Source organism: Caenorhabditis elegans, chromosome V (genome assembly GCF_000002985.6).
Source record: "Caenorhabditis elegans chromosome V".
In the NCBI taxonomy this organism is placed as follows: domain Eukaryota; kingdom Metazoa; phylum Nematoda; class Chromadorea; order Rhabditida; family Rhabditidae; genus Caenorhabditis; species Caenorhabditis elegans.
In genome coordinates, this window is record NC_003283.11 from 10058474 (window position 1) to 10084074 (window position 25601).

General features: G+C 33.0%; 8 protein-coding genes and 1 non-coding gene across 11 annotated transcripts; 3 read left to right on the top strand and 6 right to left on the bottom strand.

Annotated features, from left to right (window-relative positions):
- Positions 1 to 6047: 6047 nt before the first annotated feature.
- On the top strand, positions 6048 to 6469 carry fipr-13 (FIP (Fungus-Induced Protein) Related). Its single transcript, NM_001028817.7, has 2 exons — positions 6048 to 6114; positions 6163 to 6469. The coding sequence occupies exons 1-2, from the start codon at positions 6101 to 6103 to the stop codon at positions 6383 to 6385; spliced, it is 237 nt and encodes a 78-aa protein (NP_001023988.1). The 5' UTR covers positions 6048 to 6100; the 3' UTR covers positions 6386 to 6469.
- Positions 6470 to 8595: 2126 nt separating this feature from the next.
- Positions 8596 to 10967, top strand: npr-39 (G-protein coupled receptors family 1 profile domain-containing protein). Its single transcript, NM_073182.5, has 7 exons — positions 8596 to 8769; positions 8819 to 8885; positions 8956 to 9084; positions 9135 to 9225; positions 9461 to 9958; positions 10004 to 10105; positions 10151 to 10967. Exons 1-7 carry the CDS (start codon positions 8614 to 8616, stop codon positions 10296 to 10298), a joined length of 1191 nt encoding a protein of 396 aa, NP_505583.1. The 5' UTR covers positions 8596 to 8613; the 3' UTR covers positions 10299 to 10967.
- Positions 10896 to 12168, bottom strand: nhr-192 (Nuclear receptor domain-containing protein; the record flags this gene model as incomplete). Its single annotated transcript, NM_073183.2, has 5 exons — positions 10896 to 11146; positions 11206 to 11458; positions 11504 to 11614; positions 11657 to 12007; positions 12076 to 12168. 5 exons carry the CDS (start codon positions 12166 to 12168, stop codon positions 10896 to 10898), a joined length of 1059 nt encoding a protein of 352 aa, NP_505584.2.
- Positions 12169 to 13471: 1303 nt separating this feature from the next.
- F57A8.6 (uncharacterized protein) lies at positions 13472 to 15420 on the bottom strand (the record flags this gene model as incomplete). The annotated part of the gene is made up of 8 exons (NM_073184.1): positions 13472 to 13574; positions 13641 to 13830; positions 13875 to 14024; positions 14280 to 14417; positions 14467 to 14516; positions 14592 to 14915; positions 15176 to 15314; positions 15357 to 15420. 8 exons carry the CDS (start codon positions 15418 to 15420, stop codon positions 13472 to 13474), a joined length of 1158 nt encoding a protein of 385 aa, NP_505585.1.
- Positions 15421 to 17267: 1847 nt separating this feature from the next.
- On the top strand, positions 17268 to 19433 carry mfsd-8.4 (MFS domain-containing protein). Its single transcript, NM_073185.2, has 6 exons — positions 17268 to 17500; positions 17627 to 18091; positions 18139 to 18273; positions 18456 to 18550; positions 18733 to 19086; positions 19142 to 19433. The coding sequence occupies exons 1-6, from the start codon at positions 17276 to 17278 to the stop codon at positions 19329 to 19331; spliced, it is 1464 nt and encodes a 487-aa protein (NP_505586.1). The 5' UTR covers positions 17268 to 17275; the 3' UTR covers positions 19332 to 19433.
- R04B5.1 (TMhelix containing protein) lies at positions 19378 to 19871 on the bottom strand. Its single transcript, NM_073186.2, has 3 exons — positions 19769 to 19871; positions 19577 to 19722; positions 19378 to 19524 (listed from the first exon to the last, which is right to left on the bottom strand). The coding sequence occupies exons 1-3, from the start codon at positions 19802 to 19804 to the stop codon at positions 19446 to 19448; spliced, it is 261 nt and encodes an 86-aa protein (NP_505587.1). The 5' UTR covers positions 19805 to 19871; the 3' UTR covers positions 19378 to 19445.
- A 1738-nt stretch (positions 19872 to 21609) lies between these two features.
- Positions 21610 to 23303, bottom strand: nhr-205 (Nuclear Hormone Receptor family). The gene is made up of 6 exons (NM_073187.5): positions 23090 to 23303; positions 22827 to 22912; positions 22303 to 22776; positions 22123 to 22231; positions 21808 to 22075; positions 21610 to 21757 (listed from the first exon to the last, which is right to left on the bottom strand). Exons 1-6 carry the CDS (start codon positions 23209 to 23211, stop codon positions 21653 to 21655), a joined length of 1164 nt encoding a protein of 387 aa, NP_505588.1. The 5' UTR covers positions 23212 to 23303; the 3' UTR covers positions 21610 to 21652.
- On the bottom strand, positions 22686 to 22706 carry 21ur-13441. Its single transcript, NR_069254.1, has one exon.
- A 356-nt stretch (positions 23304 to 23659) lies between the features above and the next one.
- nhr-12 lies at positions 23660 to 25576 on the bottom strand. 3 transcript variants are annotated; one of them, NM_001129511.5, is made up of 6 exons: positions 25356 to 25576; positions 25085 to 25170; positions 24448 to 25038; positions 24272 to 24386; positions 23942 to 24221; positions 23660 to 23876 (listed from the first exon to the last, which is right to left on the bottom strand). In NM_001129511.5, exons 1-6 carry the CDS (start codon positions 25547 to 25549, stop codon positions 23772 to 23774), a joined length of 1371 nt encoding a protein of 456 aa, NP_001122983.1. In that variant the 5' UTR covers positions 25550 to 25576; the 3' UTR covers positions 23660 to 23771. The 3 variants fall into 3 exon arrangements, with proteins under 3 accessions (NP_001122983.1, NP_001263855.1, NP_505589.1); NM_001276926.3 differs by having other exon boundaries at positions 23665 to 23876; positions 23942 to 24203; NM_073188.7 differs by having other exon boundaries at positions 23665 to 23876; positions 23942 to 24212; positions 25356 to 25570.
- Positions 25577 to 25601: the final 25 nt, after the last annotated feature.

The following is a 25601-nucleotide window of genomic DNA, read 5'->3' on the forward strand; positions in this document are numbered from 1 at the left end:
AAGCTCATTTTTCAAAATAACAATGTCGAACAGAGCCACGATATTTGAAAAATTCATTTGTTCATTTGACACGCTATATTGAAAGCACATTTACATCAATTTTGAACAACAACAAAATAAAAATAAAATTATCCTAGAGTCTTTGAAAAAAAACTACGTTTTTCATTTTATCATTGTAACTTTATCACGTTATTTTTCTGTACCACAGTACATATAGATTGGCAGAATTTTGGCCCAGCAACTTTTTTTTCGGTTTTTCCGTCTTCTTTGATACAAAAATATTGCCAAGAGACAGTAAAACTAGCTTTTCAGTACTTATAAAGCTCTTCCCTATGTCCTCAAACAAAAGGCTTTACATTTATAAAATTAAGCTTTTGTGGTGACAACCCTGGTCAGGTCTGAATAATGATCCCAATTACTTTACAATCTTATAATCATAGTTAGTTTGCCTAGTGTACTCATTTGTTAAGTTTACAATACTAAAAGGGCAAACATCAAAATAAATAGTTCGTTCGATGAAATTTTTTTTAAAGAACGCATATTCAGTAATTAAAATTTTCTTGGAATATTTATACCTACCGAAAACAAACCCAATCCTTATGGAATAACGGAAAAACCTGGAAACTTGCTCAATGATCTTCCTTTTTCTTCTTTTTTCATCAAAAAATCCTTCCATTTTAGCCTGTTTTTCGTTTTTCAGAGCCCCGTTCCTGTCTTATTATTCGTTTTTTCGTTTATTATTCGATTATTTAGGTCCATTTTTATGTGTATCCATCCTCACCCACCCAACACTATTAGTTGTCTTCTCCTACTTCATCATGTTTTATAATAAATGATTTTAATAAAACAAATAGGGAGATTTGTTAAGAATACTTCATTGTTTTCACTTGATATCATATTAGTGCTACAAATTCACTTAATTTTGTACCCAGTTGTACCTACTCATTGTTTGACTAAAATTTCTGGAATTTACGTGGTCAAAAGAAATGGAGCTGAAAATGAGAGAATGAAAAAAAAAAGAGAAAATGTGGATAGTTAAATAAAAGGGCTGAAGAAGAAAACGTAGAGATAGAGGATAGAATGTCCATTTTTCAGAAAGTTTAGCTGAAAGGCAAAAACCCGATTAGTTTTTGTTTTGTAGTTGTCAATGTTTTTCTTTGGGTTTTAGTAAGGATTTTGTCGCCTTTTCTCAGTAAATCTCAATGTCAAAGAGTTTCCAAGTGTATTTTAAGCTCTAACTTATAGCTGTTTCTTCTGTCAATTTGTTTTGTAAGTTTTAGATCAAAATGTGACGTCTGAAATCATGACCATCTATGCGTAAAGAGCATAATACATAAACTACCGCATATACTTTTGAAGGTTTTTAAGCTTGAAACTTTAATGCTTTAAAAAACAGCATTTCTAACTTATTTTTGGTACAAATATACTCAAAATGGGTAAACGAAAAACATTTTACTGTATTATAACAGTTTGGTTTTTACATTATGATCTAAAATTTTGAAAACATCAAATTTTGCTCCGTTAGTATTTTTGTGGAACTCTTGCCCGTAAATTGTGTTAAGCTTTACATGACCAGGCTTTAGTATGCTATATTTCTTCTTTTTAAATGAAAAAAGAAATTCAATACTGAAGCCTCAGTGATAGGTGAAAACTAAAACTTTTTGTTTTTCTTACCCATCAATTGTCACCTGTTCCCGCTTTTCACACCCTCTACTTTTTTTTCGAGAAAGTGCTTTCGGGCGGTTTTGCAATAAAATAATCCGGTTTCTGTGAGCATGCCACCTGACACATTTTGAGGTGTTGTTGGGGTCTAATAAACTTGAGATATTGGCAGAATTTCGTGATTTCTTTGAGTGATAAAATGAGAGAAGTCGGGAATTTTCTTCGTTGGGTTGAGAGATTGATTTTAGTCTGGTCGTTTCACTTTGCACTTTTTTTTAAAATTCGGTAATCTAAACTTTTCGAAAATATCGAAAAGCTCAATTTTTATTTTTGGAATTACTGAATTCATTCTGAAAATCAATGGTCCACCAAAAGCTTCAAACGCTGCCAAAATAATATAATGCTTGTAATTATTCCAAGAATCGTTTAGGTGCTACGTCTCAGTCTTGAGAACAAAACTTCCAGTTCTCAAAATAGAATTAACTCTCTAATATTTGACTGAACGACCACTTGACTTGTTGCAAAATGACAAACCTTGTGAAATATTCCCATGGGTACCGCACCCTTGGTGTGAAAGATGTTCCGGTACATCCTCACCCCAGCTTTTCCATAATTCTCAGGACTCCTATCCACTTGTTCTCCTCCAAAAATTTTGGAAAATTTTTGAATAGACCTGTCATTTCTGTCTGACATTGTCATAATTTCCTTTTTTTTTTGCAAAACATCTGTAATTGGGATACTAAATTCATGAAAATGACTAATAGCCTTTTTTCAGAATTGTTTACACTTTAGCGGTCGGAAATTCGATAGTTTTGTTTTCATTTTCTCATTGTTAGTGATCCTTGTTTATCCATTAGTATAAGTAAGATCAGTACGAGGTTTTCAAGAAACTGAACGACGGTGGCAGAAATAGAGCCTTTGAGTCTTGTTTTATGAGCCCGCACAAAAAGTTCTCGTGAGCCACCAAAAAAGGATTAAGTAAGCACATTTTCATGTTTTGATGGTTTCCTTCCGATTTTCTTGTTAGGTATGACTCTGTTTCCAATTTTCACTATTGTATTCCGTGAGAGTCTCACGGTGACTGATAACTGCTAATAGTAATTTACGTGATTTTTTTTAAAAATTTTAATGAAAGAGTAACAGTTCTAGGTGTATTGCTTAAATAGAAAGGCTCACGTTTATTAAAATAGAGTTAACAAAAAATTATCAAAAAACCCCTTTTAGCGGCTTGAAATTTTGAAAAATAATTTTGCCTCCTTTTAAAACACCATTCAAAAGTAAAAAAAGACTCATTATAAAATATTATTCCGGTTCATTAAATTCAAATTTAGAAATTCAAATTTAAAGTTGGACCCTTTTTTTTTAAATTTATCATTTTCATGTTGAAAAATTAGGAAAATCAAGACAGGATGATATAAATAACGTTAAAACCTACTCTATATATTACTTTATGTAATGGAACACTTCAGAATTGATTTTTTCTTGGTAATTTAATTTTATTTGAAATGGGTTCAGGACAACTTAAAACGCATTGAAACTTTGACTAACTATGTGATTTCTGAATCACATCTTGAATTCAAAGATCTATTAGATCTTACGTGACTATTCACTACATTGTTCTTCATTCTTTTAAGACCTTATTGTTAGCTCTCAGATCACATAAAACCAAACCACACAATACGGTGTTCGTATTCTTTCACTGATACAGCCTTTCTTCTCGATGTCACTTCAAATCTTACTATTAGTCACTATATGACATGAATCTGGTGGGATGAGTGACAAGAGTTTTCTTGACGTGTGTCTCTGTGTGTGTGTTTTACTTTCGAATTTATCTTTCATCGTCCAACTTTTGATTTTATCCCATTTTGACACGTCATAGTATACGAGCCTTCTCAAGTTAAAAGTCACGTTTAACCTGAAACTTGTGGAGAGGTTAGAATGTTTATCATTTTGATCATGTTTTAGTTTCCTGTAGGAATGTTTTATACTCCAATGAAGCGAGACAATAAACTTGAAATTGTTCACAGTATAAGAAAAAATAATAAACATTTGTAAATTTGCTCACTCCTTGTTTCTAAAATTGAGTAATCAAATTTTTTATTTAATTTTTTGTTAGGTAATTGAAATCGGGCAATACATTGAATTTCGAAAAGGTCAGACTACACAGATTGACCCATTAATCACTTTTATTTGGGATTTCATTATTTTGAAAGCTTAAAATTAAGTTTTTATGGTGCAATTACTTTTTAGTGGGAGTTGTTAGTACACATATAAAAACCAAACTTCCTTAATCAGAAATCCCATTCTCCAATACTCCGTAGGTGGCATTTTTGTTTAATTTACGTGTCTACCTTACTCATAAAATGAGTATGCTTATTTCTATTTTTATACCAGAAAAATCAGAAATATATTCGCACCGGGTTCATAATGTTTTTTCAAGTGGAGTGGGTGTATCGAATGACAACTTGTTATTTTAATTAGTTATGAATGTGGGTTCGTCCGGAAAGAAAGAGTAGACAAAAAATTATTCGCAGGAAATCAAGAATTAGTTTCAAACTTGAAAAATAAAGAAATTAGAAAAAACGAATAATAACCAAAAAATTGCAGTATAAATTAGAAATTCTATGAGAGAATTGTCAAACGCAGAAATCAGATTTCTACTTCTTTCAATACTCCTAGCTATGTATAACTTTCTCCAAGTTATTAAAATATTTATTCAAGAATTCAAGAATTCAACTATTTCAGCTACTACGTATTAGAAGTAGCATTCTGAAAATTTTGAGATCCTTCCATCTCTAGATTGATAAGTGGAACGCATGACAGTCCTAATCGTAGATTGTGAGTTCCAGGTGTTTCTCGTGTTATAAAATCTCGAGACTGTAATATATTTTTTGCAATACCACGCGTGTGATAAAATACCCATCCTTTCAGTAGCAATCTAAAAAACTGCCTGTCCGGCAATGCCTACTCATTCCTTGTCTCAGAGGTTCTTCTATTTATTTTCGAGTCCACCCTCGTAAAAATTACTCACTGCTATTTTCATATGGAAATTCGCAAGAAAATAAACACATAAACTTCAATTAAAGTCTGGGTGGGTCGGACATGAGCGGGTCTAGAAAAATGCGGCAGTTTTCACCTAATTATTATAAAAAATTTTGGTTCCGGATTTTGCTCGACCTTTCCGGCGTATAAAATGTGTGATATTCAAATTATAAATTATACGCAAAATATTCAAAAACAGACATCATGTCTGGCTTACCTTCTTATGTTTCTGAGAACAAATTTCGAAGCCTTTATTTATGGAAGCATTTTGAACTAGGTGCTTTTTTTGTAAATCGAAGTTTGATCCATGTTTGAAGCAGAGTTATATGAAAATTGCATTCTCATAAAAATGTTATAAGACATAATCAACAATGCTTGGTTGTTAATAGGACTTTCCAGAAATATCCAAAAATGCCCATTACTTTGGCTGTTGATCACTTTTCTCTGCCTATTTTCGTTGTGGTAAAGTTTTCGCTTTGTATTCCATAATTTGCAAAATTTTCTTCGCCGCGGTATATGCATCCTTGTCACTGACTATTGCTTTTCCGAGTCATATGAATGAATTCTTGATTCACAAACCTTCAAGTCACGTCATTTTCAAGAAAAAACTCTATGCTTTCTGTTTTTTTTTTCCATTTTAAATTCCTGAAAAATGCAGAAGAATCACCTGTCTTTTTCACTGTATTTTTCCTCGAATTCTTATTCCACGTCACTTTTGGAAGCTGTCCACCACTTCCAAGCATTATTTGCAAGCAGAATCTATCTTGTTTTTCCCTAAGATTTTCAAAGTTTAAACTTACAATATCGAATTCTCTTCTTTTATTGCAACTGCATATTAAAGTAAATAGTCACATATAGGGAGTTGTACTCACAGTAAACCTCTACCGTAATCACAAAATAGTGAAGATCAGAAATAAAATTCACGTTTTAGAAACATTTTTGAAACAAGTGATCCAGACAAAATCTTTTGAAATATTCAAAAACCTTTGAAAAGTACACAAATGTCAAAATCTTGCGCTCCCTTCCAGTTCTCTTGCTGTCTTTGTTTTTGTTGGATGAATAACAAAAAACAATAGAACGTCGCTATCTTATTAATTAAAAATTGTTCTACTGGAATCAAATTTTCAGAAGAAAAAATCTGGTCACTCTTGAGAATGGAGGAGAATTTTTTGATTACGTTTGAAAACTAAATCAACAAGAAAACCAGTTCTGCTGGCATTTGTTTCTGGAAAAGTAAAAGGCAAATAGATTAATTTTGACAGTTTTCACTTTTGTTTTGGCTGGAAAAAAGAGTAAATAAATAAGGAAATGTAGTATAAAACGAAATAGAAATTTAGTTTATTTCATTAAAACTTTCTGAACTAATTCACCTAATTCACTCTAAGAACTCTGAAAAATGAATGCCAAACTGTAAGTAGATCAAATTCAATTTCCGATTATTGATTAGAACTTTTCCAGTTTAATCCTGATCTTTACCATTTTGACCATTACCTCTGGTCAGTATTACGGTGGCTACCCAACCGCTAGTGGTTACTACGGTAACGGAGTGTACGGCGGAGGGTATGGAAACGTTGGATATGGTGGATATGGGTATCCTGGTCAATATTATGGAGGATATGAATATGGAAGTCCATATGGATATGTTGGAAAACGAAGCAGTGGATTCGGTCCCAAAAATTGAAAATTAACTCAATCTCCTTCTATTTTTCTCATGTTTTTTGCGGTATACGTTATTTAATTTTACACAAATAAATTTTAACTGTAAGCTTCATCAGAGCACAAAAATTTTTATTGAAAAAAAATTGGGGTTCCGTTTGAAAAAAAGACTAGTTGGGAATTTTGTCAGAAATGTTAAACTTTTTAAAAAGTAAAAAAAAAAAACAATAGTATATAGACGGTGACCTCATTAATATTAATGCCACTCTCAGAATTTGCTCTTCTCTAGTTTTTCCCAATTTGTTATGATAGGAACGCCCATTATAGCCAAAATTAATTTTTAGATTCTGCATCCTACTCCTTTGGAGTTTTTCGAATATTTATTTTTTTCACACTGCAACAACAAGAAAAAATGTTGCATAAGTTTTCCAAATCTACATCATCATTTTTTTTCCCGACGCTCTCTGCTAAATTTTCCATCGTGAATTATGTTTCAAACCAAATGGGAACATCATTTATTCATTTTGAATGACTCTTTTTTATTGAGGAAATGTGAAAAATCATTTGGTTTGACCGACTGAACAATGCGTCAATTGCACCTGAATTTTGATTCACAAGTTGGTTAAATGCCAGACTTTTTTTTGAAATGTCCTGTTATCAAGCAGCTGAAAAACGTCTTCCCGGAGTACTCTCTAAATTCCTAAAAATGGAGGTTTTCATCAAACATTTTAAATATAGACATTAATGCCATTTTTTAGGATTAAAAAGACAATTAATACCCAGTTTGAAAACTTTTTTATTCAAAGACGTTGCGCCTTTGATTTCTCGTCTCTAGAAATTTTCGAAAGTATAATTTGTCAAAAATTCATAACTCTTTCGTCAACTACATTCTCACTTTCATTTCCTTAAATTATTCTGTCACGAATTTTCTTCATTTTTTGATCCAACTCATTCTCATTCTTGATCTTCTAACTTCATGATCCCACTGATCTGACCTATTTTCCCTATTTCCCAATCCCACATGTTTTTGATACAAACGTAATTTATTTCAATCTGTTCCATCTGGCTCTAAACGTTTCTAGGTTTCTATAAGAGATATTTCATTGTGACCGCGATCAAAATTCCTCACTTTTTTCAGTGCTTAGTTTTCGACGGAAATCTTATGCTTATCGGATTTTGTAACAACTATTCCAATAAATCTTTGAGATATAATCTTGTCATGATAGCTGACTATATTCCTCCCGCGCTTATTTAAAATAATTGCAGATCCCTATTTAAATCAAATATTTTTATATATCTAAAAAGGAAACATTTTTTATTTCGAAGAAAAACTTCTCTAAAAACTGTTTGAAATGTTTTCTCGCGTCACGATAATTTATTGAATTAATTTTATAGAATGCAGCCAATATCATTTTGGTTCATGAAACTGAAATCATCACCCGAAACTCAAATAATTTATGAAAACGGGGTTTTTCAAGACCACCTCCGTCATTTATGGTTACTTTTGAGGTTTGGGTGCCTCAGTTTTCAGAGTCAATTATTAAAATCACCTGTATCTATGATCATTAGCAAACCAAGTGGTGTTCATTTTATCGTTCCTTGTTTTTATTCAATCAAATGTCATACCTATACGGCAATCAAAAAAATGTATTGCTGAACACAATGTTTTTTAAAAGTAACCTTTACATGATCATTGTCGAGATTTCAAAAACTCCATAATTTCATTTAAAAATTTGAGTTTCTAACAACTTTCATAGAATAGTAAAGTGTGTTATGATCCCACCTTGCATATAAAACTTATTTCCTTCTTTGAATATTCCTGGAACTCCCGAATGCTTGTTTAAACTTTCAGCCGCTATGAAATCACTTTTGCTTCCGCCACTACAGTATGATTTTGTTTTTACTTCTGCTTATACATCCTATGATTCCTGCTCATTATATTGACGAATGCTTTCCGGATCTCTTGACATATGAACACTTTCTGCTTGACAGAAGTTTTGTAGGCGGGGCATAATGTTTTATGGATCACGATCCGATTTGAATCGGATTGACGTTTGCAAAAGTGATAGATGTACAGAGCTTCATGGATTATGAAACTTCCATTTCATTCTGATCGTCTTATAATTTTTATCCAAATCTCTGATATCATCCAGTTCTCTGACGCCTATTTTCAGGATTGTTTGAACTCAACTTACTTTAAAAGCACTTTGTTTTATCTATTTTCATCTAACTTCTCCACGTTTCAGATTCAAAATGAGTACGATTTCACCAGATATTGTGACGAACTCTACAGAAGAAGTAGCAGAATGTTCACGAAATGAAACTTATGACTTTAATCGATACGCACTTATTGTATACGTTGGAACTCCGATTGCAGTTGCTGGAGTTATTTGCAATTGGATACTATTTGTGAGTTTTTGAATTTCATTTCATCAATGTTGTAATTTTCAAATTTTAGAGACTATTCACCAAGTCAAAGTCGACGAAATCACCAGCCTTATACTTACTTCTTTTAGCAGTGCTAGGTGAGTATTTGAGAATATTTTTTCTACTAAATATTACTTTTTAAACTTTTCTATATTTTCAAATTTTCAGATCTTTTAATGGATCTCCTCTACATTCCCTTTTTCACAGTTGACGCATTAGCAATCTACCACAAAAATGAGTTTCTCTATCATATTTGGCATGATTATGCAATGTTTGTATTTGGACTGAGTAGGCTTGGTAAGAATAAAGATTAAAGTAGTCAAAAGAACGAAATAGCCTATTTTCAGTCCAATTTGCATCAACTTACATAATTCTGTGTGCTACTATTGAGCGATTTATTGTGGTGGCCGAGATAAACTCACTCGATTTTTTAATCTCGTAAGTGAAATACTCAGTACCCATACTTTTTTTCAATTTTCTTTCTTTACGACTTCGAAGAGAGTCAAAACAGTTTCTCCGGTGAATAAGAATCCATTCTAAAAAATTGCGAGAAAAACTAGGAAAACCCCCTGCGGTGAAACTATTTGATTTAGTGCACCTTCCTCTATTTTGATATCAGTAAACTTTAGTTTTAAATGCCTATACTTTTTATATCCTAACCTTTTACTTTCAGGTCAACAGGCCGATTTGTCACTATTGGAATCACCTTCCTAGGTGTTGCAATTCTGAGGCTCCCAGCATTTTTTGAGTATTTCATCACATACCGTCCCGATTGCCCTCTTTATGAAAACTACGACTATACACCCATTCTTGCCAGTTGGGAACATTATCAAATGTTCAATTTTTATGTGATGACGGTTCTTCACATTTTCGTACCATTTGCTCTTCTACTGATGCTCAATATTTCCATTGTCGTTGTTACGAAAAGGAAATTGACTGGAATTGGATGGGCGGTCACAACATTTATTGATATGCCAAAAGTTAGTGAGATGATTCGAAAAGAGTCTATCAATTCAAACAAGAGGCGAAGAGATGAGCTACGGTATGCTACATGGACAATGGTTTCAATTGCAACAACTTACCTTTGTTGTTCGTCTCTTTCCTTGTTTATAGGAATATTGGAAAATGTTTGGCCGGAAAACACACTTCTTTTCCAGGAAGATGGATCGAGGTAAAATTATTGTTGAAATAAATGTTTTAAATTAAAACATTTCAGTACGAAATTTTACACTTTCGCATCAGACGCTGTCAGTATTTTGGTTGCAGTCAACTCACTTCTTCGAATTGTTGTGTACTCACTTTGCAGCCCCAATTTTAGGTAATTGTCCTATCATCACTATGATATAAACATTATATTTTTCAGAAAACAATTAGTGAAAGAATATCCTTGTTTGAAATGTCTCACCTGTGGAAGTGACGGAGATGAAAAAGCGAAAAAAATCAAGGAAGAGAAGAAACTATTTATTGGATATCAGAATTTGATAATGGGTGCCAGGGTGGATATGCTGTGATTAATTAATTTTTATTAAAATAGAAATTATATAAATTAAAAGCGGGTTAAAGTGTGAAAATAAACATGTTCATTTTTAAAAACTGATTTTCCAAATATTTATTTCAGGAAAAATAGCAATTACTGAGTTTTTGTCACTTTTTGAGAAAATTATAGCACTTACGGATGTTTGAATCCCTACAATGTTTGAATAATAAAGCCCACCTTCATGCAAAAACTAAAAGTATGTGAGATTAGATTATATCATCGACGCTTCACCATAACCCGTTGTACTTTGTAACACCCTTATAATTATCATTTGAAGTTGTGTGTATGTAAAAACTTGTGATAGACTAAACACAAACCAGAAGTATTTTTTATAGATCGAGAGTCTAACATTTCAAATTTTACGAAAACATTCAGATTTTGAATAAAATTAGAAACATGTTTACTGTTTCGATTCGATTTTTGATTTCAGTAAGTCCTGAAAATTTTGTTTAGATTTTATTCAGAAATCGGAATATAACTTAAATATGGATTGTATGACAGGAAAAATTGGAAAATATGACATATACAAAAAGTTCGAACAAATTATTACCTATTCACGATAAAATTTATTTTAAAAGTGGAAAGTTTCTCGAACCAGCTTCTTAAAATCAAAATCAGGAGAATGAACGTTAAATATCAAGAAGAAGTTTTCCATCTCTTGTGAATTCTTAGTTATTGTAAGATATAACGATATAAAGTTCGAAAACCTTTCTGGAGCCGTTTGTTCATTATTCCGTTGACAAAGTGTAAAAAGAGCATTGCTGTAGATATTTTGTTGCCTTGATAGTTTTACGACTGCATCCTCTGATATTTCTGGGATCGCTGAAAAAACTACTATTTATGTACAGAAAATAATACTGCTTATCAAAAAACATTCTCACCCGGATTACAGAAGAATAGCAAGTTCATCAAACAGTACTCCTCATCTGTCACTTCCCACTCAAGAAGCTTATCTAATGGTTGGCAGCATATCCTGTGTAAGGTGCTTTTTGACTTTTCGTATAATTGCAAGATAACATCTGGATATATTTCTTGTCCCCCTGGATTCATCATTTTTGATCGTTTTTCATTGACAGTTCTCATGACTCCACAAAAATATGTTAACTTCAAAATCGTATGTTGGAAAATAATTTTCTTAAATACATCAACTATATGCGGCAGCTTTTCAAGTTTACAAACCTTGTCAATATCATGTAGCTCATTTACAAAGTCGAAGTTCAAAAAGTATGAGATGTGAGAATAAATTGCCAAAAAAGCCCATTCTTCTGGAGTTACTTCATAGTTAGGGCCCTAAATGTTGAATAAAATTGAGAATCGATCACTATCACTTACTTGGTTTATACTTGTCACCACTCCTGGATTTTCTAAAATTTCCGCTAAACTTGGGTTATCAAATGAGTAAAATGTTTTAAGTTTATGTTGGCGACTTGAATCCATGATAAGTAAGTTTTGTAGTAAAGTCGTTAACTCGTCTACTTTTTGATTCCCATTTTCAAATTCCACAATATTTTCGTGAACTTCTAAATACATTCCAGCATCCAAGCATCTTTGAAATCTACATGATTGACACTTTAGAGGATAAGGTGATGTTTCAAAGCAGTTGTTGGACCATTTGCAGTTATAAACCAGTTTTTGTACACTCATGCGACGAAAAAACATTTTACAAGCATAACATGAGAGCACCTAAAAAATTTGAGCATTTTAAATTGTGCTTGATGAAAAAAAGGAAGAAAATCTGTATAAAATCTTACTCCATAATGTTTTCCAAAAGCTTGCCGATTGCATATCTCACAAAGTTTTGGAACTTCGAGGGCCAATTCAGATTTAATGGGAATTAAATGCATGATTATTTTCAATAAAAACGAATATATCAATAAATTCAAAAGGATATTGAGGAAATGAACGTATATTGAAAGTGTACTGGATCTCTGCTCAAAATTGTAATCAACACATTCTTCAATAATCTCCAATTAGCAGTTCAAAAACAGAAACCACAGAAATAGTTGTTAACGAATCAAAAGCTCAACAAGACAGAGTCCAAGCAGACACATCTCTCCCCTGAGCCAAAAAGATTAAGCAAGGCTTCAGTTCTATTTAGTTTAGACATAAAAACGTGCAGAGCTTTAACAATTAGGTTACGTGCATATTATATGCCTTCAATTGGTCTGACTTCTGCAACTCAAAATCAAATGAAATTATAAAAAACTCACATAGAAATTATTTGATCTCATTTTTGAACTGCCAAACGAAATCTTTGTTATTCGAAAGGAAACGTTTATATTAGGTGACAATAATTTTGGCATGTAACTATTTTCAGTCACATTTTATTATCGGATTTTTAAAAGAAACTTTGACGAATGCCTCGCCATTAGTCTGAGCATTTTAGCAGAGGGCTCATGTCCCAGATAATATGTACTGAAAAATAGATGTATTAAAAATGTGTTTCAGAATGTTGAAATTCATGTGGTGTTAAATTGTTTTATCAAAGTTTCAGAAAATATGCCAAAAACAATTTTTTACTGGAAATATTCACATGTCAAAATACTATATTTCAAAAAGGAATCTAAAAAAAACCATATTTTTTTAAAATTGTTCACATGGTCATATGTAAAACATAAAACAATAGCTCAAAAACATACAATTCAAATGCCAATTTTCAACCAGTTATTTTGACAAAAAAGTTCAGATACTTTTTTCCAGTTCTAAGTACTCCTCTTCTGGTATATTTTTTGCAGAAAGCTATGAAAATAGATTATCTTTCGAACGACAGAGACTGAAAAATTTAAATTAATTGGTTTGAGTACTCCCTATACTCGTGAGATTTAATATTGAAAATCAATCGAGTTCGGGAAAAAAAATAAAAAATAGATTGAAATCTTACTTTCATGAATGAACTTGTTAAAAATTCTGATATTCGAATTTATTCAAAAGATTTATGTTTGCACAGAAATTAAAGGCTGAGAAAGATCTGACGACACGTTTTCTTTTGACAATGAGTTCTCGATTTTGTAGATCTTGAAAATAATCGATAAGATAAGTGATAAGATCGAAGTTCCAAGAGCAATATAACTCGCAGTGGACATCCAAAACAGGTTTCGTGTTTTCGGCACGTAGTATTTTGACTGAAATGAAAACACAAACTTTTCTTTAAAAAATAAACGATGGAACCTCTGGATTTGAGAAGCATTTGAGCGTTTCTTTATTCATTCGAACACATACGTTATCCATTCCAAACGACCGACCGCAATCTCTGAAACCAAATATGTATATATTTTGCAACAAATTTTTCCAAGAAAAAGTTATTAACTCCTGTTACCTTGCAGTATTACAGTATGACGAGAGTTCCTTGTTTCTCTGCCCGTGAAAATTGAGTTCACTCATTATGAATACCCTTCCGGTTTTAGGATCACAGTATCCAAAACGTTGATCATCACGAATAATTGTTTTGTTAGTGCACTTTTGATGAGTGCGATATGGAGTTCCAGGTAACAATTTTTCAGTTTTATCTACAAATTCTCTAAAAATTAAAATATTAATTATCTAATATTACTTGATGGGCAACAGTGTCCATATTTGCAAATTCCGTTCGGTGTCTTACACTTTCCACTCCAAATATCTTTTTCGTCGTAGTTAATACAATGATGTTCATTCATTAAAGCTGTACTGTTGTCCGGGCATAAAAGTGCTTGTTCCTTTTCAACTGAAACATAAAAAACTGAATTCCAAAACTATAATTTTCTCACAATATCAAAAATTTCTAATGAACATATCAGCTTTGGGTATAAAAATAAAAGTACTTGAGTAAATATTTTAGTTTTTTTTAAATCAAATGACGAGTGACATATTTATGAATGTCACCTCATTCCACAAATTGTCTATACACTTTTTACACAAATTATTTTCCTTCAACATTTTTGTATGACGAAGGAATCAAGTGTTCTATTTTTTGACATACATCGACAGCAATATTTTGAAACGGGATCACACCATCTTTGCGCAGTTTGATTTGTTCGCATATTACAGTCATCAAGGGTATCACATCGTTGAGATGGCAACACTGACATCCCCTCTGAACAGAAGTTTGAGGTGTCTCCTGAAAATAGAAGCGTGATAAGAAGTTAGATGACACAAGAAGATATTACTATAACAACATCCACTCGTGTCTAGAGCATCGTTAAATACGCACATCATGCTGAAAATATATTAGATTTCATGAAAAGTATTTAACTTCTAGTTTTCTATAAATAAATCATTGATATTTACTGACTCCAGTCGTCTTGATTTATCTGCTGCCCATCCAATGTTAAAACAATCCTTTGCATTGTAGCAAATACCAAACGAGTTTCCTTCTGAAGCAGTTCCATTTGTAGCGTATGGATCCAAGTTATCTGGTGGACAAGGCAACAATGGATCTTTATAGAGTACTCCAGATGCTGATCTTATTGTAGCTATCTCCGTAATGCTTGAAGATTTAGTAGTTGCTATGGTATCCGGGCTGTAAGGGTTCGCACTGAAGATCTGCAATGACGTAGTTGGACTGGTTGCATCATTGAGATTTTCAGTATTTCCACTTGTTGTAGTTTCTGTATACCTGAAAAATGTTTATTGCGCTTTAGAGTGAATCAGATTAGTCAAGCATTTTAAGCAAAATTGTTTTTGTTTGTTGTCTCAACATATCAAAAAACAGTAGGCGTAATAGACGAATGATCTTTTTTTACAATCGGATTATAACAATACTGCATCTGCAAAAACATGTACACGCGGCAAAGCGTACTTTTGTAGTTATGATCTTCCGATCAACAAATGGTATTTCAAAGAACATATTTTTCTAGTTTTTTCTCCTCTACATACCCTGAACTTGTTCCGCTCTTTGCAGGCAGTGGAGAGTGGGTGGTTACGGTAGTTTTTGAAAGAATTGTGGTGTAATTGGAAAATTCGCTGAGTTCTTGATTGTGGTCATTTGGAGAAGAATCATCCAAGGACGATGAAGCTAAAATATTTATAAATATTTTTTAACAGGACAAATACTTACAGTTTTTTTGACCATAGCTGCACGTAAGGATTATACAAAAATATAAAACTTGGAAACTTTTCATATTGAATATTGAAATGATTAGAATTAATTCATCTACACGTGTTTAACGATTTTTCTTATTTTGAAACTACGTCAATTTTTTTTATGAAACCACGCAAACGGACGAGAAGCTTTGAAATAAGTTAAAAATTTTGTTCCAAAATCTAGTAACTCTACTATGCTATGAAAGGAAAATGAAATACATTTTCAACTGTCAGATGTTATTTCAACTGATGTTATTTCAAAATAGTAAAGTGAAAATTTAAAAATAGTGAACTGAAGCATCAATTTGACGCAACAAAAGTAACAAAAAACTTCAGAAAAAACATCTTCTAATTATAGATTTTACATGTTAAAAGCAACATCATACATTCCGCGACAATCATCGAAGAGTTCAACAAGTTCCATTATTCGGACGGATGAGGACTCCGCATTGTTTAACTGTGCAGATCTTTGCAGATATTCTTCAAATTGTATAAATACTGAAATAAAAAATAATCAGATACAAATTCATAAAAGTTTAATTCGGAATTTTGCTTCCAGTTTCCCGCACATTTTTTTCCTAAAAATGAGCTCAAGAGAAGTGAGAAACATCTTATGGTAAAGCTAAGGAAACCTTCCGATTAATTTGAATGTGACGTTAAACTTATCTTCTGACCAAGCCGTGAATAACCATTTTTTCATTATTAGACACATAAATGATCTTTCGATGGAACTGAATATGATTATGAGCTAAAACATGAGTCAAGATAGCTGTGGTCTTTTCATCCTTGCAACTGAAAGTCTTATCACAACAAAAACGCAAACAAAAACCAGTTATTCTTAGTTTGATCGTTCACTGCAATGATATCATCATGCTCTTTTGAGAATGACAGTGATTGTCAATTCGTCTGAAAATTCAGTATGCAAACTGGAAATGACAGGGAAGACCACCGTGCGACCTGACAAACATCAGGTGACGTATGAAAAACTTGGTCATCAGAGGATAGACGGGCGATCAACTCCCACCCATTTAAGTTAATTTTATTCAAGGCTCGTTATATAAAAATGTTGGATGATCAAGTGAGAGACAAAATGAATTTTTGTTTTGCAGTTTTTATTTTAAAAAACTATTGATAAACCAAATATCCAAATACCGTATTTTTCTATAGCGGCGCTCAATAAACTTTTTCGTAATATTTTATGCAGAAAACTATATGCGCTAATCAAATAAATTTTATTTACAATTAAAATAAAGAATTTTAAGTTTAAAAGGGAATTATCAAAATAATAAAATTTGGAGTTTTTGGCATATTATATTTTCAAAACAAAATGGCGTTCTTATCCAACTTAGTTCATTTTTGTAATTTGAGCAGGGCTGTGTTCAAAAAAAAATACAATTAAATTTTTTTTAAATACTCGCCCAAGCTAAAATTATTTATGCGATGAATTATTTCACTAGAACACTGTTGAAAATAGTTTGCAACGTCAACAAAGAATATTAAATTGTAGGAAAATTCTTTCTTGAAAACCACAAGTTTTAGAGAAATAATCAAAGAGTTTACTTTCTATGTTTATTTCTCATATTACTTATTTATTTTCTTCACACACATTCTTGACCAAAACATAGCTAGACCAGTTACAGATCAGTTACCAAAATAAAAATAGACACAAAGGTTTTGAGAAAGTATAACCAGTCTATGATCATATCGTTTTGTTGAAAAAGGAATATTGAAGAAATATGAAACACACACATAACAAAAATGAAATGACGCCCCCTGAAAATATTTTATTGTTCCGTAGATAGCTTGCTGCCAGAAATTCGAATTTTTCCCAAATTTCCAAATTCATTTTGCAATTTTCTCATTTTCTGATTTTTACCAACAGAATTTTCAGAAATGGTTTGTGAGCACACAAATTGGCGAGTTGTATATCTGATGGGAGTCTTCTCGTTAATTCAAAACACACAGTACTCAATTTATCTTACTTCAATGTTTTCTTATCTTAAAAAACTCGATGCAACGGCTACTGAATCACAATTTGGATGGATTATGGCAACTTCAAGTCTTGGACATTGTATTGGATGTTTTGTACTTGGATGGTGGAATAGTAGAGGTCGTAAGGTAACTTTTTAGATTTATATTTTTAATTTACCATGAGTTTTGATTATTTTAAGATCTGACCATATCTGCAAAATACTAATCGGGGTTTTTTCATTGACAATGTTATCTTCAAGTAAAAAATTTCAGAGTTCTCCACCAATGCATTGTGGCTTTCTTCTGATGCTTGCATCTAATCTAGTTTATCTTCTGGTTGATTCAGTTCCTTCCGACTGGGTCGCACACGTAATGATGGTATCCAGACTACTCGGTGGTTTTGGTATGGGAAACTCGAGCCCGATGAGAACCTGCGCCTCATTCCATTCCACTCACTCTGATAGATCGAAAGCAATGGCCTCAATTTCTGGGGGACGATCTGTGGGTACTGTAGTGGGACCTGGATTGCAATTGATGTTCTTACCGCTGGGCGAGACAGGAATCATGATTCTTCCCGGAATTCTGTCACTTCATTCGAATAACGCTCCAGCATTTCTGGGGATTGTTCTGACAATGATTGGATTTGTGTCTCTTATTGTATTGTTTGAGGAAGAAATTGCAGAGGAGTCTGATAAAACTGCAATTGCTGATTTTGAAAATCAATACAACACTGTAAAGGTTAGATTTCTCAACAGATGACAGAATAAATATGCATTCTATTACAGGAAGAGTATCCAAAATCTGATATAGTCGCCATGCTCATTTGCATGCTCACTAGATTTGTTCAGAACTTTATGCAAATTTCAATTGAAACACTTGCTCCTGCAATGCTAATGATGATGTATTTCCAGACAAGACAGGTTTGTTCGCTTGAAAATATTACGTCACAGTTTCATTATTCTTTTTTGTTGTTTGATTCAAACCAGAAATATTTTTGACCCCATTTGTATGATTCATCATAACACCCTGCAATGTAAAAAAAGCGCATAGAACTAACAATAACTATGATCTTCGATTTTTGAAATAAAAATGCATATTTTAGGAAGCAGTAGCCAGCATGGCCACCACGTACTTGACCACTGGATTCATTGCCACGATTCTTTATGTACTGATCATCTTCACAAAATTGTCGACTATGTAAGTTTTTGATCCGAAAAAAAGTGTTAAAAAAAGGTCCAGAACCCGAAATATTTGAGAATAAATGTTCGGCTTGATGATGTGAACTTGCTGAATTCATTAACTACATCATCTTCTTCTATCCTACTTTCACAAATTGATGGCCATAAAATGTTTTCTTAGCTTCAATTTCTCGGTTTCAGTGTTCGCGACAAGATCTTCAACTCACTGGTTCTTCTTCTCTTCGTGTGCCATTTGCTTACCACATACTCCTGGCAATTCTATTCTGATTCTGTTTTGGACGAAGAATTTTCAAATGAAACTCTAACTGGATGCGATGATATTCATTTCACCTGGTGTGATAGTTTAACAATTTCTCCACAATGGGCATTTTACATTGGATATATTCTGAGTTTCGGCCTCTTTATGCCATTCATCAATGTAGCCAACGCAACTCTTTATTCAAAATTGTTGAATCCTGATAGTCAAGGTACACAACAAAGTTTATACGACATTTCGAACACAACTGCCCGAATCTTTGCACCAATTTTCATCACGTAAGTTTTAAAATATAAATATACTTAAATTTAATAAAAATCAAATTATTTTCAGATTGATTTATACAGTTTATGGTCCTCGCCGAGTATGGGAATTCTTATGTCTCTTGCTTTTGTTCACCACTTTCCTATGGATTATTTTTGACAAGAGACTTGTTCCAATTAAGCCAATTCAGAAACAAATGTTTGACAACGATGGATTTGAACAAGACAAATTGTCAAAAATTAAGTTAGTGTCTTGCTGACGGGGCAATTCTCTTATGATCTCCGATCTTTCTGTTTGTACACTGGTCATTGTTCAATTTTTTATTTTTCGAATTATTCGCAATAAAATGTTTTACAATAAAGATTAATAACTTTTATTCCACGCGTCCATGCTCCAGAACGTGGCGATGAGCCTCGAGCTGCTTTTGACGAATTCGCAAAGACTCTGTTCTTCTGAAGAATTAGATTACAGTTTAAATTGTATAATTATTAAAAAAAAACTTACACCATGTACATATCGAAAATCTGGCTCAAAAGTATTCTCTGCTTGAACATGTTCTCTTCGAAAATCCGATTTCTTTGTCCGCGGAGTGCAAAAATAAGAACGATTATTCCCATGGAAAACGCACCAAAAAGCAATGCAAAGTGCTCCTTAATAAAAAATTTTTAAATACGATAAAAGTATTTTGAAACTCACACTTCTGTCAACAATGAGATTTTCCTGGTCGTACATTTAAAAGCGGTTTATTATCCGAAAATCAATGAGAAATCGATTTTCCACGAGGGTGAGTTCTCACAATACATGTTAAGGATGGGGAATACTCAAAGTTCACGTTTGTCGATAAAATGTTTTTTCGACTCTAAATTAAGATTTTGAAAAAATTAATTTTTTTTTCCATCAAATTATAAATTTCACTATGAGACAAAAAATGTTACAGCACAAGTGGTATACAGAGAGAAACGAATGCCCCAGAACTTAAGTTTTCTGCGGTATAGAAATACAATATCATTACTTCAAAAATTTAAAAGTAACTCAGGATATTACGGATCCACTGCAAAATAATTTACAAACTTATGCAGAAGATGCGTTCCGTTTAATTCTATTAGGTTGGTCGAAAAGTCTTTGCAAAATTTGTACTTTTCTTCATTTCTCAGCGTTAATTCATTTTTTTTCTGATTCTGTTTTTTTATTTGCATAGTACGTAATGTGCATGTTTAATATATTTAAAAAAAACTTTTGGGTGCTGTTCAAAATGACCGAGAATTTGCTCCCCGAACGTCACGCCCTCCGATGGGTTTTTCTGTACGAGTTCCCCCAAATCTGCAATTGCAACGAAGCTCGTCGTAACATGTGTGCAGTGTTAGGCAAGAACTCTGTCACCTATAATACCATGAAGTTTTGGTTAGAAAAGTTCACGAAAAAGAACTACGATCTCGATGATAAACCAAGATAAGATCGCTCTCGTTTGAATATCGACGAGGATATTTCGAGAGCCCTGGAAGATGATCCAAGAGCAACGAACCGCGAACTTTCTGCGACTCTCAAGCATCCCCAAAAAACCATCATCAACCATCTCCACGAAACCGGAAGGGAAGAAAAGTTCGGTCAACTCGTTCCTCACAATTTGCCCGATTCTCAGAAAAATTGTTTTGTGACCTCTTTCTTTCGCTGCTCACAAGGAGACGAACAACGGACTGGGTTAAGGATATCATTACTGGAAATGATAAATGGGTATTGTATGTTAGCCATACCAGGAAAAAAGAGTGGGTCCCGGTCGAGGAAACCGCGACACCTGACCTCAAATTAGAACTTCACGGAAAAAAGTGCTTCTCTCAATTGGGCGGGACAGTAAGGGTGTCATTTCCAGAGAGCTTCTTCCAGACTTTGCTACAATCAACGCTGGCCTATACTGCATTTAATTGGAAAAGATGGTCCATGCTCATCGATTACATCGCCCTAGAGGATCAAAGTTGTTGCTGCTCCATGACAACGCAAGACCGCATACAACTTTTAAGACCCGCCAGAAGCTCCGGACAGTCGGAATCCAAATTTTATCTTACCCATCGTATTCGCCGGGCTTGGCTCCTACTGACTACCATCTGTTCCGCTCACTCCAGAATCACCTTGCCGGGCAGAAGTTTCATGATCGAAAGGTCGTCGAAACGGGGTTGGACGACTTCTTTGCCTCCTAATCGGAGGAGTTCTAGGCGGAGGGTACTGTTCAACTTCCGTTGTGTTGGCAAGAAGTCATAGGCATTAATGGTAAATATATTACCCATTGAATCTTGTTCGCTTTGAAAAAATACTACTTCCAAAAAAAAATCAAAATTTTGCAAAGACTTTTCGACCAACCTAATAATTTCAACATTCTTCTTTAAAATCTAAATCGAAACCAAATTGTTTTGCCCATTATTAAACTTAAAATTATATCCCGCTACGTAAAGTAAAATCCATCGTCAAACAAAAAACCGGTACTCTACACTAGAGGACACGAGGTAAAAATTTATAAGCGTACCGTTGCAGAAATTCAGAAAATGATTGTAAAGCTATTTTTTATTGTATTAATACTCAAAGAATCAATCATATATACCTCCCGATAATAATATTATAAAGATTAGGTGGAAGCGTATAACCATCAAAAACATGAGCGAGTGACATATCTTCTCGTAATCGACAGACGATTCTCTGGAAATGTTATTTTAATTATTAAATTAATGAAATAATATCAACTGTACCTGCAAGCATGTTAATATCGACACAAGCATTGTCAACTGACATACTGGGTTCTCATTTTTTTGAATATACTTCAAATAATAAATGTATTCATTTGTAACATTTGATTTCATCTTTTTGGATATTTCTCGGCACTCTTCTGTTTGTCCAACAATTCCATGATCCCAGAATAATAAAACAACAAAAACCAGAAAATCGTACATTTCAATTTTTTCTGACTTCAAAAGTTTATGAAAGTTATCATTTTGCTCTAGTGATGGCTTGAAAAGTCTGAAAATGTAAATATTTAATAATTATTCAATTGGACTTTAACGTACTTGGCAAGTTTTGTACCATCAATTTTTAGTTGTTCATCTGTGAAAAATTCTTCAAGGTTGTCAATTTGTATATAATCACCCGATTGCAAAACCCATTGGTTTAGGTTATCTGAAAAAATTATTTTTAAAATACATGTGTTCAAACAATAAATATATTCAAACAATAAATTATTAGCTTACTGTGTTTACTTGTCAAAAATGCTCTTTCCAAAACAATAAAATTGACAGAAAAGTTTGAGAAAAGAATTGATTTCTGATCAGTTGGAAGAAATTCAAATTCATTGAAGCACCATCCAATCCAATCAGCAACCAGTGACATTTCATTTGATAATATTTCCAATGTTTCTCGAAATTTCAAAGATCTCGGAGTTCGTTTCTCAAATATATTATCACCTTCTCTTCTATGGATGATATTTCTCGAATTTTTCAATTTTTCGTAATTCGCCAGCATTTTCTGAAGAATGGGCATAGCTTCAACAGCTATCGGAACTTCAATGCATGAGACTTCAATATCAGCTGGACTAACATTCATGGACGGTAAAATTAGTTTTTCTTCTTTTTGAGGTTTATCTCTTCTTGGTTGAACACAACTTCTTTTCATTCCCAAGTTTAGGCATTTGTTCAAACGGCAACTTTTACATATTGAACGAATGACTGAAACAAATTAAAATTAATGGAGAATAAGAAGTAATGAAAAAACTCACTTGTATTAATTTTACAAGCTCCTTGCTGTCGACATTCGAATTTTTTTCCCAGAGCCACAGTTCTTCGGAAAAATGCGGCACAAGCTCTTAAATTAAAATTGTTATTGTAACTTAAACAATAATATTCTTATGAGGTTATTTAAGCAATGTAGCAAAATGTATTTAAATACATGTTTTTATATACTTGAATACAGTTGCGTCGTAATTTTTCTACACTTTAATTTTCCGATATTACTTGAATAACCCCATTATTTGAAACCAACCTGCACGCATCGAGACCAAAGTGATGACCATCCCCAACATCGCCACAAATTGCACAGTTCGGTTTTTTTGTTTCCTTTTGTGATAATCCTTGTTCAAAAAATTGGAAATTCAATGAATCCATAACTTCATAATATTATAAGTGAGTGCAATAGAAATAGAAACACAGACAAAAAGTAGAAAGATACGAACAAGAGAATACGTTGCCTGGTCCAAGTGAGAGAATTGAGATACTGCCTACGTTTGTAGCCTTTGTGACCTGTTGAGACTTGTTTTTTCTTATCGGGTACAACCAAAACTCTCTTACAAAATCGTGCTATTTTCAAGTATGAAGCCAAACTACAATAACTACATTTTTATGTTCAAAGGGTCAGAAGATTGGAAACTGTTTTCTACTTAAACTTATTTTAAGAGTAACAACTAACGGATAGAGCATATTTTCATATTTTCTAGGGAATTACCATTTTCATTTTGTTTAAATTTGCTAGTTCATGTACACAGTTAAAATTTGAAATTGAAAAGCGGAGTTTTCAACAAAACAATCATAAGTGATATTCCAAAATTTTGACCGAGAAAGTTTAATTAATACTTATTTATTTAATTTTTCGAAAAAGATCACAGCTATTAGTTACAAGGTTTCAATGAAAGATGGACAAAAGTATATCACAGATAGAAAAACCACAATCAATTAAATTTTCCATTTATAATATTGACGAAATTCTCAGGTAGAGCATAAATATTGAAGATATTAGCCATTTCGATGTCCTCTTGGAAACGGCGAACTGCTCTCTGGAATAAAAATAGTTAAACACCGTACTTTCGATTTTTCAATGAATAATTTATCAAAAAATTACCTGTAAGCTTGGCAGAATAGACACGACACTTGCCATCCTATAAAGTGGTTCTTCGTGTTTCTTAACATTTCTCAAATAAAAAGTCATTTCTCTTGTAACTCGATGTTTGACTCGTCGTCCAACTTCATTACACTCATCAGACTGTCCTTCCAATCCAAAATCCCAGAACAACATAACGCATAATGCAAAAAACTCGTAAGAATCTACATTTTCCAATCGCATCAAGTTGATAAGACTCCTCTTTTGTAATTCGAATGACGGCCTAATCAGTCTGCAAAGTCTGAAGTACCACTGTCAGGACAACGTTTCATGAACGGAACATTTACTTACTTTGCAATTTCTGCAGGAGTACCACCTGTTCCACTATTGCATTCTTTGAAAAATCCTTCAAGATTATCGTAGTCAATATAGTCTTTTGAAGCCATTACAACAATTCCATCACGTCCTGAAATCATTCATGTTTTAAAGTTTTGATTTCTCGTATTAGTTTTCAAAAAAAAACTCACCACTTTTGACAGTCATGAATGCTCTTTCAAGCATACAGAAAAACACAAAAAAGTTTTGAAACAAAATCGTTTTCTGATCAACAGGTAATAATCCAAAATCGTCAAAACACCATTCGATCCAATCAGCAACTAATGAAACTTCCTTTGTTGTTACTTCAGTTGCCTCTCGAAATGTGATTGCTCTTGGAACTTTTTGTTGAAATATATTTTCTCCTTCTCTTCGATGAATCACATTCCTTGCATTTTCCATTTTATCATAATTAATTCTCATTCTTTCGAGAAGAGGCATCGTTTCAAGAGATGGTGAAGAACTGAGTCCAGGAAGCGATGCAGGGGAGAATGCCGAAAAATTACTGATTGGTGTATCTTTGAATATTGAAAAATCCATAAAGTTGGATGTTGATGGAACAGCTGAAGCCTGTGGAACAATATTAAAATTTGGAATTGGTCGTCTGATTTCAGTTTTTGAAGTATCAAATTGAAGATCAGCTTTGGGAGTATCGTTTTCTCGACGATTCTGAACACATTCTGGATTCATTCCAACTTCTATACATTTGTCATATCGACACGAGCGGCACATGCATCGAATATCTGAAAGAAGAAAACAAATAATTTGAAAAATGATCGCTATACTTACTCGAAGAAACTTCACAGTTTCTGCCTGCTCTGCATTCATATTTCTTTGAAAGTGCCACGCTCCGTCGGAAAAATGCAGTACATGCTCTTAAAGTTTTTTGGAAATTATAAGTGTTAAGCTATTAGAACTTTCAATTGAGATCTTGTTAAAAAATAATTGGAAAAAGTTAATCAAATATATAAATGAATTTTAAAAATTCTTGAAGTCGATTGCCCGATAAACTTTTCAATTACTAAAACAACCGGTGATCAATAAAAAATCAAAAAGGTACCTGCAAGCTTCTGCTCCAAAATGTAATCCATCTCCAACTTCATTGCAAACCGCACAATTTGGTTTTTCATACCTTCCACGAAATTGAGTATTAGGAGTAATTGACGTAGTCGGTGTTTCCGTTCCAAGTTTTTCTGTAGTCGTGAATGAAGCAAGAAAAGGTTCTGTTTTTTGTTCCTGAGGTATCTGCTCCATTTTGTGAAAATTTTTATTTTCCTGAAAATATTAAGATTTTGTAACGAAAAAT